Here is a 12,078-nt window from a genome sequence, read left to right on the forward strand (position 1 = left end):
TTTTGAGTATTGTATAAACCCCTAAAAAATTGGTCCTGTGTTTGGAGCGCGTCTTGGAAGTTTTGAACTGATGGGAATAACACAAATGAAGCACGCTGTAAAGACGGAATAACTAGGTCTGGGTTACTTCGACAATATTTTTAAAATTTACAGGCGGGAATTTAAGCCCCTCCTCCAACGACGAGTAAGACCATAAAAATACATAATATTATTATGAAAAATAAATATTTAGAACAATATTATATATTTCTATAAACAAATTATAATATATAAATGATTATTATTTATAATAATATTGGTTTTTCTGTCTGTGACGTCATTGGAGGAGGGGCCTGAAATCTGAAAATATAAATAATGTCGATGGCAGCCAGTCCTATACCGTCTTACCATGCGCTGGTAACAACAACTCTATTCCTTTCGATACATATTATTCCTTCCATGGTCTCCTTAGTTTCCTTTTTCTTCACCGCAGCACTGGCACTATCAGAGGGATGCTTTGAGGGCGCGAATAGGGAAAAACTCTTAGCATTTTTGAGTACCAAAATACAGTCCAAGCTTTAGCCCCCATTCCCAAGATTTATAGACCTGGAATTTAGTAATCTATTAATTTGGGCAAATACAAGAAGTGTCACCAAAAATGTCAACGCCAAAAATCTCGTCAAATTTGCGGAGAATAAAAATATCAACTGAATCTTAACAGAATGTATACTCTCTGAACTAAAGAAAACTTATGTTGCTTCTGTTCATTCTGGTTTTGTAATTAAAATTAAGAATAATTTGTCTCAAAGCTTTGTCATTTGCTAGCGAATTTCGTACACTCATTTCAGCAATATGTGAGAAAAATTCGCATGAATTATTTTTATCAATAGGCTTATCTTAAATTTAAGCCATCCAGACAGTTCATATGATTTGGGACATGCCTTTGAATTCAAATAATAATTAATTTCTGGCTGATGCAAGATCCTACAGCAGAGGGAGGAGAGCGAGAGAGGGGCACTAAACTTGCCGGACTTTACACTCCATGAGAACGAGATAACGTGTGTGACAGACCAGACTGTCCGTGCTTCTCTTATTCTTTCTGCAGTCGTCGCTCAAAGATGAAGCAGCGCGTGGCCGTGATCGGCGCCGGCTCTGCCGGGCTTGCTGCCGCCCACCAACTCGGCGCCAGGTCCGAAGAATTCGAGTGCGTCGTTTTCGAGCAATCCGACAAAATCGGCGGCACCTGGGTATACACGGATCAAGTTGGTAAAGATGAGTACGGCCTGCCCGTTCACTCAAGCATGTACAAAAGTCTCAGGTTGGCTCATATTTAAGTGGCTGAAATTATTTTGATGTTAGAAAATTGCTTTTAAAAGAACTAATCTACCAAAGGAGGTTATGGGCTACCCCGACTACCCAATTCCCGAGCAGGAAAAATCCTATTTGTACGCCAGGGAAATTTTGCAGTTCCTCAACGACTACGCCGACCACTTTGACGTTCGAAAACTGATCAAGGTAGTTCACATCGTTAAATTTATCACTATATCTTATGTATGTTTTTCAGTTCCGTCATCACGTAGAAAAGGTCAGGCCCGTACCTGGGGAAAAAACTTGGGAGGTGACTTTCAAAGACTTGCCGACGAATAAAACAGAAACGCAGATATTCGACGGTGTGATGGTGTGCAACGGGTGAGGAAAAAATAAATAAATGAAGTATTATTAGCACGGCCAGATATATAGCTAATTATCATACGAATTCCATTAAACTAGTTTCTCTGAAAGATTTTGCAATGCGCGACAGTGTTTGTAAATTGCTGCTTGTTTTTCTTTTCGCGCGACACGCTGGTGTAATCGCGGCCGAGATAAACCAAGCGCTGATCCTTGAGAGATGCTGCACGACTTATCGTCCTCAACAGCGGCTATTCAAGCCAATTAGAGATATAGCCTTGGACTCAGAACAGGAAATCCCATTTGAGATCAAATAAAATAATCTCCATGAAGTACACGCCATGCGAGAATTATCAAACACTATACTTCTTGGTCATTGAGTACAAGCCGAATTAAAGGTTTTCCGATTTATTTGCAGCCATTACAACACGCCATTCATCCCCGAAATCGCTGGCCAGGACAAGTTCACCGGAAAAGTTCTGCACAGCCACGACTACCGCGAGCCGCAGCCGTTTGAAAACCAGCGCGTAGTCGTGGTGGGCGCTGGGCCATCCGGCATGGATTTGGCCCTGGAGATCGCTCACTGTGCCAAGCAGGTGGTGCTCAGCCACCACAACCCCGAGCCAATCAAGACTGTGTTCCCGTCAAATGTCATCCAAACGCCGGACATTGTCAAGATGGACGGAAAGAAAATCTTTTTCAGAGACGGCAACTCGACCGAGGTCGATGTCATTTTCTACTGCACAGGTATATTTCAAAACAGTAACACACAGCGAGCCCAAAAAATATTTTATAGCCGCATGTTTGACATGTTGTTAAGGTATTAGGTAATAGAGAGGTTCAAGATAAGAATTAACCACTAAAACTTGAGAGGGACTTGACAAAAAACCGTTTGCCTGAGTTATCCGGACAACAAATATTTCTTAAATTAATTAATTAAACGAACAAAAGCATTTATTCTAGTATGCGTCTTTCATTTCATTTTTTTTTTCTAATTCAAGACCAACCTCAGTTGCGAAAACATAATAATTATGATCATTTATATCTCTTGCAAATTTTAGGGTACTGCTACAGCTTCCCATTCTTGGACGATGCAGTAGGCATTTCTGTTAAAGATAATTGCGTGCAACCACTGTACAAACACCTCATTCACATCAACAAGCCGACGATGTGCTTCATTGGGTTGCCCTTCTACGTTTGCGCCTTCTCCATGTTCGATTTACAGGTGAGCGAATGAATTTAATAAATTTTAAAGGCGCATTATTCATATATCATATCTGTTGTTTCAGTGTCGCTTCTATCTTAAAGTTTTGGACGGCTCTCTGAAGTTGCCCTCCGCCAAGGAAATGTTGGCTGACGCCGAGGCTGAGAAGCAGCGGCGCAAAGAACAAGGCCTCGGCCCGAGGCAGAGCCACATGATGGGCCCCATGCAAGGCAATTACTACGACGAATTGGCGCGAGTCGCGGGAATTGAGCCTCTGCCACCCGTGCTGACTAAACTGCACAACGACAGCTCGCAGAGATTTTTAGACGACTTGTGCCACTACCGCGAGGACATCTACCGAATTGTCGACAGCGAGAATTTCATTCAAATCAAATAAATTTGGATTTTGTGCGACAACCAACCAAACGGGATTTATTTAAATTTAAATAGCACGCCTTGGAATACAACACAACAATGATATAAAATACACATTATACAAAGCATTCTTGATATAATGGAATTAACGAGCTTGTCATTTTTGGCTCGATTCGAAACTGAAATAATAATTCATATGCCAGTGATTCTACCTTAAAATATTATTCTGATTGTGACTGTTCATATTAAAAAAAAACACCCTCCATTTGATCCGCCGCAATGAAATGGTACCAAAAAATCAATACTCACACAAATTCATCATCACTAACATCCAAGTGGATACAGTCTTCATCACTTTCAGCTTGGGAATTTCCCTCCTCGCTACTTACCTCAATTATTTCAGGAGAGGCCTCTTGAATGCTGGCAGGTACTTCCACTTCACAGGGCACAGGGACCGGCTCAACTGCAATGGGGGCTCTTTCAGCATCAGGACTGAAGGGATTGGGCAACTCATTTTGAGTCTCGAGATCTAACTGCAGATTTTCAGCCGGCTTTGCCATGGGCTCATCTGCTTGAGGTAGCGTTGATTGAACTTGGGATTCAGGAATATCAGAGTCGTTGAGCAGCAGTTGATAATTCTCCGGGGACTGGTCGCAATCCGAATTATCAACCTCAAAAGTGTCGTGGTATGTTTGGTAGAGTTGCCAAACAGAGTCATCAGGCTGCAATGATTTTTCGGCCAGGATTTTGTCGATTGCATCGTGCAAATCATTAGCAACCACTTCATCTACATTCTTGCAAGCCGTTTCGCAGGCAGCAGCTGTTTCTTGTTCCTGTTGAGGCGTTTGGATATCATCACTCGTCTTTAAGACAATGTCTCCATCCTGTGTTGAAGAAAATGGTGACAGATTGGGAAAGTCCACGTTGCCGTCACTGTTGAAGCTGAGAGAAATGTCATCCTCCGAGCTTTCGTAATGCAAGCGCAATGAGTTATTGTCGCTCTGTCCATCACTAATCTCTCTGCTCTCCAGACAGAGTAGATCAAGAGCTATGCGGTCAATGTAAGGATCTCGTTCCAGCCACACAATCGGCTGCATATTGGTCACCATTTTCTTGGCCGCATCTGGTATGAATTTGGCGTACTGCTGTCTCCTCTGTTCGTACCAGCTGAAATTAAAATTAAAATGAGTCAGAAATGATGAAAACATCTGCTCAGTAATGGATATTTTGACCAATCCGACCTCAAATTTAAGATATTCACAGGGAAAATAGGGAATAAATCATTCATTGCATTTCTTGCGCAAGAAATTAGTCAAAATTGAGTGTTAAAACACCGTTAAAAACCAGTGCGGTGAATAAACTTGGGCGGTAAGCAAATGCAGCCCTGTTTTGATGTATTACAAAGATTTTTCAACAAAAATCCCCCAGTTAATCAAATTAAATTTGAAAGGAAAAATTACTACGCTTTACACTGAGGATATTTTTTTCAAGCCCATAATCCAGATTAATTTTATGATTTTTTTATCGGCTTATCTCTTATTCAAAGAGCAGCAAAATTAACACCATAATAGTTTTGGCTGGGATTTGTGGCTATTTTAAAGATACTTACACGTCCATATCAAGTTTGTACTTTGTTTCTTTCGGGACCACGGTACCCTGGTCCAAGGCCCTCGGCACTCTTTTCGACTCGCAGATCATATTTTCCTCATTTGCATCCTCGAAGCTGCTGCAGCTGTCATTCGAGAGCAGTGCGTCATCAAACAGTGGCAAGTCCTCTTCCTCCATGCTCTCAGAAGAACTGCCGTCGCTGATGGACCACCTGCTTCTATGTTTCTTTTTAGGCTCCGGCGCCACAGCTGCTTCCTTAATTTTCCTCTTGTTGATTCTGAGTTTCAGGCCGTCCAAGATGATTGCATCCGTCATGGGCGCTTGCGGCGGCCGCTCTGGGCCATTGTCGGCGTCATCGTCGTCATCACTCGACACCCGCAGATCCTCTTCCAGCATCCACTTGGTCACGACAGGCACTTCGTCTGGATCTTCTTCAGACGAATCTTCTGCGTCAGGCGGAAGACCACTCACCGCTTCTGCCCCGCACATCGTAACTTCAGACAAACCGAAAGGAGCGTGGGAGGTTTCCCTGGCTGTGCAAGCCAGTTTTGGCTGCAGTTTGTCAGCCATGGTGTGATCGACACCTACTCTTAGAGCGGTTGTGGAAGACACCTAGAAAACATACAAACAATCCATTTATTTATTTTTGTTAATTTCTTTCATTAAAATTTCTTCAACTTTGTCCGAGCAACTGCATGGTTTTTTTTAAATATATAATATATTTAAATATGTAACAGACTGGCAATGGATAGAAAAAAATGCAGTGCAGTGGTAAAAACCTTTTTTTAAATTTTAACCAATTTCTTGCAGGCAATGTTTGCACCTCAGTTTTAAATAATTTTCTAATTAGTAGCTCATGACCTCGACTTGAAAAATTGCCAGAGATAATTTTTTGGAGAAATTGAGGCCGAAAATGGCAAAATCATTTTAAAATCTGCACAGAAGAATTTTTTTACCACTTTCTGACCGCAAATTTTAGATTTTCAGAGGGGAAATATGGAATAAATTCATTTCTTGCACAAGAAATTGGTAAAAATTGAGTGGTAAAGCCGTTAAAAACTGTTGTCCCTGCATAAAATATATTTGAAAAACACCTGTCCAAAAGAAGAATCGCCATCTTTGAAATCAAAGGCAGAGGCAGCAGGCGTGCAGTCTTCTTTGGCAGTTGTTGTCTCACTGTGATGAGACTGGACCCAGCTGTGGCAGAGATCAGAGGTCAAGCGGTTTTCATCATTGACAGGATGGGGCATGCTCAGGGTAGTGGTGGTGCCGACGTTGAAGGCCGTCATCAATTTGATCACATCGTCGTTTTTGAAGTATCCGTTGATGGAGATGCCATTGACCGTGATGGTGACCAGATTCGCCATTTCTGGAGTCTCCTCCGGAGTCCAGGTTTGCAGGTAGTTCTGCAGGGTGGGCACCGTAGTGGATGATGAGAGCGACTGCTCATTCTCGGCCAACAAGGTCGTATGTGAGCTCTCGGAGTATCCACTTTCAGGGCTCATCGCTTCCTTCTGTCCTGCGCCAGTCATTGGACTGCTCCTTTTGAGCTGAAAAAATATTAAATTTAGAAAATATTTATACATTTTATAAGATCAATTATTGACAATTATTTTATCCAATGGACATAGATTGAGGACAGCCGCAATTCATGTTTATTTGAAAGATAAAACGAAGACGATCCTAATGTAAACGGAGGAATTATCCAGAATTGAAAGAGGAAATTAATCTTCTTCTGATGTATGTATTTAGGAAATTAGTTAATTACCAGAGTTGCATTTTTGCTTATTCCCCAGTGGTTTTTACCAATTTCTTGCACAAGAATTGGATTTATTCCTTATTTCACCAGTGAAATTCTCAAATTTGCGGTTGAAGTGGTCAAAAATTCCTCTAATGTGCAGATTTTTTCTTTTAAATTACATTTTTGCTGGATCAATTTCTCCAAAAAATTTTCAAGTCAAGCTTAATAGTCAAATTTTTTTGAAAACTGAGGTGTAAACATTGTATGCAAGAAACTGCGGTTAAAATTGAAAAAGAAACGTTTTTTTAAGCTATGCACTTCATTTTTTTAAACGCGGGTGTTTTGCAACCCTGTTCATTACATACATAACCTTCGTCTTCTTCATTCAAATTAAGCTTGAGATCTAAGACTTTTGCATATTCACTGGACTTTTTTACGTGCATTTTATTTATGTACATACATATGATAGAAGAAAAATAAAAACAAATATTGAACCCCTTTTTTTATAGCTCCAATTCTCCAATGAGGCCCGTAAGCCCAGCATACATAATTGTGTACATATTTATAGGGACAGAGTTCTCGCGAGTTGAAGAAGAGAACTGATCGAAAATGCAACCCTTGCTTGCGTAATGGGTTACATTTTACGTATGTTACATACATACATTACATACCATTACTCAACTACAGAATTTTGTAGTGAAATCAATCTTGCATGAGACGACGAGTGTCCAGCTTCCAGCTCATCAGCTCACGTGTTGAAATCTTCATTAAATTGACAAATTTGTTGAACGAAAATTGGTTTTGAAAGAGGTAGATCAGAGCTAGTATAATTCTGCTAGGTACTTCAAGCGTTTTAATTATTTTTGAAACTTGAAACAACTAGAAAATCAAACGCCAATCAAAAGCCAAGCGCTCAAGGCGCAGGCCAGGCAGTTAGGCGGAAGGTGGGAGAAACAAATAATCTTGCGGTGTCTAGCTGTGTCGCGATTGAACTTGTCTGTTGATCAGTTAACACGCCGACTTCTTGCTTTCTTACGTTACGGTGGTAACAGAAATGGATCCCCCACACTGTCTGTGGAATGTTGAATCATCGCATTTCTCGCAATGCTGTTTATTCGCCTTAATTCTTTTTCAACAACCACTTTTCCACTCGAATGCTTGCCAAATTTATTTAACTACCTGCGTTAAGCGTTTTGTGTGGTGTCTGGGTCTGTCAAATTGCTAAATGCAGAATAATTTTGACACGAAGAATAAAATTTATAAGAATGTATGTCTTTTTATCCCCTAGCTGATATAAAAATCATAAAAATGATTATTTAATCTAAAAATTATCGATGAATAAATATTTTTTAATATAAATTATTTCCTACGTTTTTAAATGCACTGATAATTGCAGCTCCTATGTCTAAATTGTGTAAATTAATGCTAGGAAATTAATAGAACAAAGAGGTGTAAATAAATAGCACTATGTATTTGCAAATAACCGACAACCAGTTGCAGTTACATAAATACTTACATCATATTATTTATAAAACGTTTATACAACAAACTTTTGATATGACTTTTGCACCTATCAACCAAATTGCAAAATCACAGATGCATTGAATAGAGGAGGAAAAAAAGAGTCAGAGCTACAGGAATAATAATTAGAGCGATTCAAACCAAAACTGAGTGTTAAATGCGTCATTGCAGAAAGAAAGAAAGACGGCAAATGCTTTCCCTTGACCAACTTCGTCCGGATGTAACTTTTTCATCACTCTGCTAGCTACTTCTTGTCTGTTTTTGCTGCTTCCTCCGCGTCCTCCTCTTGATCTTGAGGGGGCGCCTCGATCCTGAACAGATGCGCCGGCTTCTCCATCGCTTCAAGCACTATCCTGTTGAAGGTTTCGCTTCGGTCTGCGTAAACGTGGTGCCCAGCACCAGAAATTATCTGCAATTATCATCAATTTAAAATGTTTTCTAGGATTTTGAGCCGCAGAATTAAATTATACTGATTCTTAGAAATGCTGCCAACATACTTGAATATTAACGATGGCGTTTTCTGGGCGTTTCTCCCTGATAAGTTCCCCAGCGGCACTGTCGACCCAAGATCGTGAGCCGTAGAGGACAGACATTGGAACATCGCCTCTCAAATTCTGAATTCTGTTCACCATCGGTCTCTTGGCCCAGCCGAAACCAGTCATCAATGCATGGAAAGCGGATTCACCACTGAAAATCAATAAAAAAACACCTCATGTATTTTTGATAAAGGAAAAACCTCAAATTCAATAAAAAAATGGTTTGGAAGTAAAACGTTTAGACTACAAATTTTTGATATGACTTTTGCACCTGTCAACCAAATTGCAAAATCACAGCTGCATTGAAAAGAGGAGGAAAAAAAGAGTCAAAGCAACAAACCAAAAATTAGTCTTGTTAAATAATGCGTTATTGCAAAAAGAAATTATATGTGTAAGAAGTGAGTTGTTTAAAAAGACTTGCAGTTGACATCGGAAGTGAAAGTGAGGATTTTAAATTCAATTTCTATCCAAATTAAATAGGAATGATAGTGATTTTTCAATTATAAAAATGATATTGCCTAAAAATTGATCCTAACCAACCAGTTTTTTCATATACTTCTGACCAAAAGTGCCTCATAATCAAATTTTTCAAATTTTATTGGTTACGCCCTCTTTTAAGAACAAAGGAAATTAATTGCTTCCGGGGTGAAAAATTATGAAAATTTAATAGGGAGAAGACTAAAATTGTGAGTCTTTTGAAAGGTATTTTTTATTTGTTCAAAAATTGCAGATTTTCGAAAGGGGTCTGTGTTTTGGCCTCATTAAAATTCATGAGTTGATAGTATAGCGTCAAAAACTACCAATTTTAGAAAGCTGATTAAATTTCCTACAGAGAAATTATTTTAAAACTGAACATTTTAGCACAAAATTCGTCAGAAAATTTCAACTGGCAGTTAGAGAACATTTGAATTTTTAGGGAAAAATAAAAATACCCAAAATTTATTCGGGGATATTATAAGAAAAATTGTGTTTTTTTTTTATTTAAATAATTTATAAGATTCTCAGAGGCCAACTCGGATCCTTATGGATATCAGAGACTCTGCTTAACACAAAGAAAATTTTTATTCACTTACAAAGACAGATTTTTCTGATAATGAAATCGTAATTAAAATGATAAAATTAAGTGAAATTAGGCCAACTTGTGTTACAGACAGCGCGAAACGACAGCAGCGCTGGACGCTGACCAATCAGATGGTTTTTGCCAATTTTCTCCAAAATTTAAAGCGCTTGACCATGTTTTTCTCACATGATTTGAAATGCTCTCATCAAAATCTATTTGACAGTGCGAGTCTTTCTTTGGGCAAATGCGGAAATTCAGTTAAAATCACGATTGCAAAATTCCTTTGCAAATTATAAATTTAAAACAATGCTAACTTTGAGGCTGATTTTCTCACAAATTTACAGCGCTATGTACTTGGGACCACCTAATCTGTATGTGCGTTAAACTTTAATTTAATTCCAATGAAAACTCACCTGGGATTTTGTGCATTGCACTGGTAAATATACTGGCCAACCAAATGTGTTTCATTTCCAAGGACAGGTTCGAATTTCCTCAAGATGTCAGGCCTGGCTTTCTGAATGAGCCACGGTCCTAGAGCAACGACAAGACTGTCAAGAATGCAATCAAGAGTTTGATAATATGACACTTACCTAACGGCCCAGACACTCTGATGGCCCAAAGTGGATTTAGGGGGCTGAGTACAAATGCGACCGCTTTCACCCAAATCGGAATTGTCACTTTGTTGGTCAAAACGTCCCTTGGGCGCTCAGGAAATCCCCACGGATCGGCAAGAATTAGGTGCTTCACCCTGAAATATTTAGAGGCGTAATTATTAATGCTTGATTACTGTACTGGGTTAATTATGAATCAAGAGATAAGAATAATTTATATCGGGCCAAACATTTTTTTATCAATAAAATGTTGCACACACGGTGCTGAATTTATTGTAATTAGAAAACAAACAATTAAATATATTTTTACTATTTTAAATTCTAGAAATGGTTAATATTTCATGGAGTTTTTGCTTTTCATAGAAAACCTTGACCGTTTTTCTGTAAATATTTTAAGTGTACCTGTCTGGATAGGAAATGGCGTAAGAGGTGGCTAAAAATGCTCCCAGACTGTGACCGAGAAGAATCATGTCATTCAGCCGCACTTCCTGTCGCCACGCTTCTATCGACTGCACCATCTGCTTCTCTGCAATCTCCGGATCGGAGGAGAATGTCGGCCTTGTGCTTCTGGCAAAGCCTGAGAACCGCTGATTCAGTGTGAATGGAAGGAATTGGACTTGTAATTACCAAGTAGGTCGATGCAGTAGACAGGCCGGTCCTTCGATATTGCGTCCAAGTTGAGAACCCAAAGCGCCGAACCAGAGCCCATTCCGTGTAACATGACCAGAGGCGTTTTCTGGCTGTGTTCGTTCAGACTTAGAGTCCATATTTTATCACCACTTCCAACAGCAGGTCCAATGTCCACGTAAAATCCTCGATATTCAGTCTTCAAAACTAAAAGAAATATTTATTTTATTAAAAATGTTTCAAGGACCTAAGTTACTCACAAGTTTGAGCAAATATTCACAAAGCGGTAAAACATAATTTTATTTGTAATGACTCCAGAAATGTTAACTCTTAAAAAATTTCTTGTTTACAATTTTAATAAACTGGGAATTATGTAACGTGTTGCAATAAGAATTAAGCAAACGAGGATTTGAAGGCCGCTTGCCGATTAATTTGAGGATCAACCCCAAAACAAGATCCCTGTTTACAGAAGTTACGAACCTGATAAAATTGACTTTTCTGCTTGTCTCAGCTTGTTGGGACACACAGGTGACCACTTAAACCAGCTCCAAAACCAGCTGAAATCGAAAGTCGAATTAATAATTGTCACCGTTTAACACGTGCTGCACGAAAATAAAATTACGTTTTACCGAACGAACGCATACCTTTCCTGAACCACTTCATTATTCTCCGGAGTTAGGCCCATTTTCAGCCACTCGCATGCCAAGATTTGGGTCACAAAGACGTCGGTCGGTCGGTCGGCTGTCTTTATCTCTCGAGGCCAATGCTGCAGCAGATGAGATGCTCAATTGCGAGACGCCCGAGACCAATTTCTCTTTCGACTCGAGTATTTTGTTTATCAAACTGCGCACTCACACTGCTGCCAGTGACGAAGCGTGACGACCAGCTGATCCGCCCGCAACACAGGTGGCGCGTCCGTTCGTCTTTTCGCTGCACTTGAGGCAAGCAACCGGCAACCGGCTTTTCTCGTGTGCTGAGCGGGTTGCAGAGCTGGAATAAAAAAAACTGCGCACTATTTATAGCTATTTAAAACAGGATTTTTATTCCTTCGTTAGAATCTGCTATTTTTGGTTCATTTAATTAATATTCCACCTTGGAAATGACATTGAAAAAAAATTCTTAAAACGTTTTCTCGCTCTTATTTGGGT

The 12,078-nt window shown here is 39.6% G+C and overlaps 3 protein-coding genes across 3 annotated transcripts; 1 reads left to right on the forward strand and 2 right to left on the reverse strand.

Moving 5' to 3' along the window:
* Positions 1-1,064: 1,064 nt before the first annotated feature.
* Fmo-1 (Flavin-containing monooxygenase 1) lies at positions 1,065-3,277 on the forward strand. The gene is made up of 6 exons (XM_065496982.1): positions 1,065-1,297; positions 1,356-1,494; positions 1,544-1,668; positions 2,066-2,394; positions 2,709-2,872; positions 2,937-3,277. The coding sequence occupies exons 1-6, from the start codon at positions 1,098-1,100 to the stop codon at positions 3,246-3,248; spliced, it is 1,269 nt and encodes a 422-aa protein (XP_065353054.1). The 5' UTR covers positions 1,065-1,097; the 3' UTR covers positions 3,249-3,277.
* Positions 3,256-7,417, reverse strand: LOC135947965 (uncharacterized). Its single transcript, XM_065496981.1, has 4 exons — positions 7,247-7,417; positions 5,929-6,384; positions 4,836-5,446; positions 3,256-4,393 (listed from the first exon to the last, which is right to left on the reverse strand). Exons 1-4 carry the CDS (start codon positions 7,247-7,249, stop codon positions 3,532-3,534), a joined length of 1,932 nt encoding a protein of 643 aa, XP_065353053.1. The 5' UTR covers positions 7,250-7,417; the 3' UTR covers positions 3,256-3,531.
* A 608-nt stretch (positions 7,418-8,025) lies between these two features.
* Positions 8,026-11,756, reverse strand: puml (pummelig). The gene is made up of 8 exons (XM_065476672.1): positions 11,575-11,756; positions 11,411-11,487; positions 10,931-11,137; positions 10,706-10,880; positions 10,283-10,440; positions 10,106-10,223; positions 8,594-8,783; positions 8,026-8,505 (listed from the first exon to the last, which is right to left on the reverse strand). The coding sequence occupies exons 1-8, from the start codon at positions 11,613-11,615 to the stop codon at positions 8,341-8,343; spliced, it is 1,131 nt and encodes a 376-aa protein (XP_065332744.1). The 5' UTR covers positions 11,616-11,756; the 3' UTR covers positions 8,026-8,340.
* Between the last annotated feature and the right edge of the window lie 322 nt (positions 11,757-12,078).

The sequence above is a fragment of the Cloeon dipterum genome, chromosome 1, assembly GCF_949628265.1.
Source record: "Cloeon dipterum chromosome 1, ieCloDipt1.1, whole genome shotgun sequence".
In the NCBI taxonomy this organism is placed as follows: Eukaryota; Metazoa; Arthropoda; class Insecta; order Ephemeroptera; family Baetidae; genus Cloeon; species Cloeon dipterum.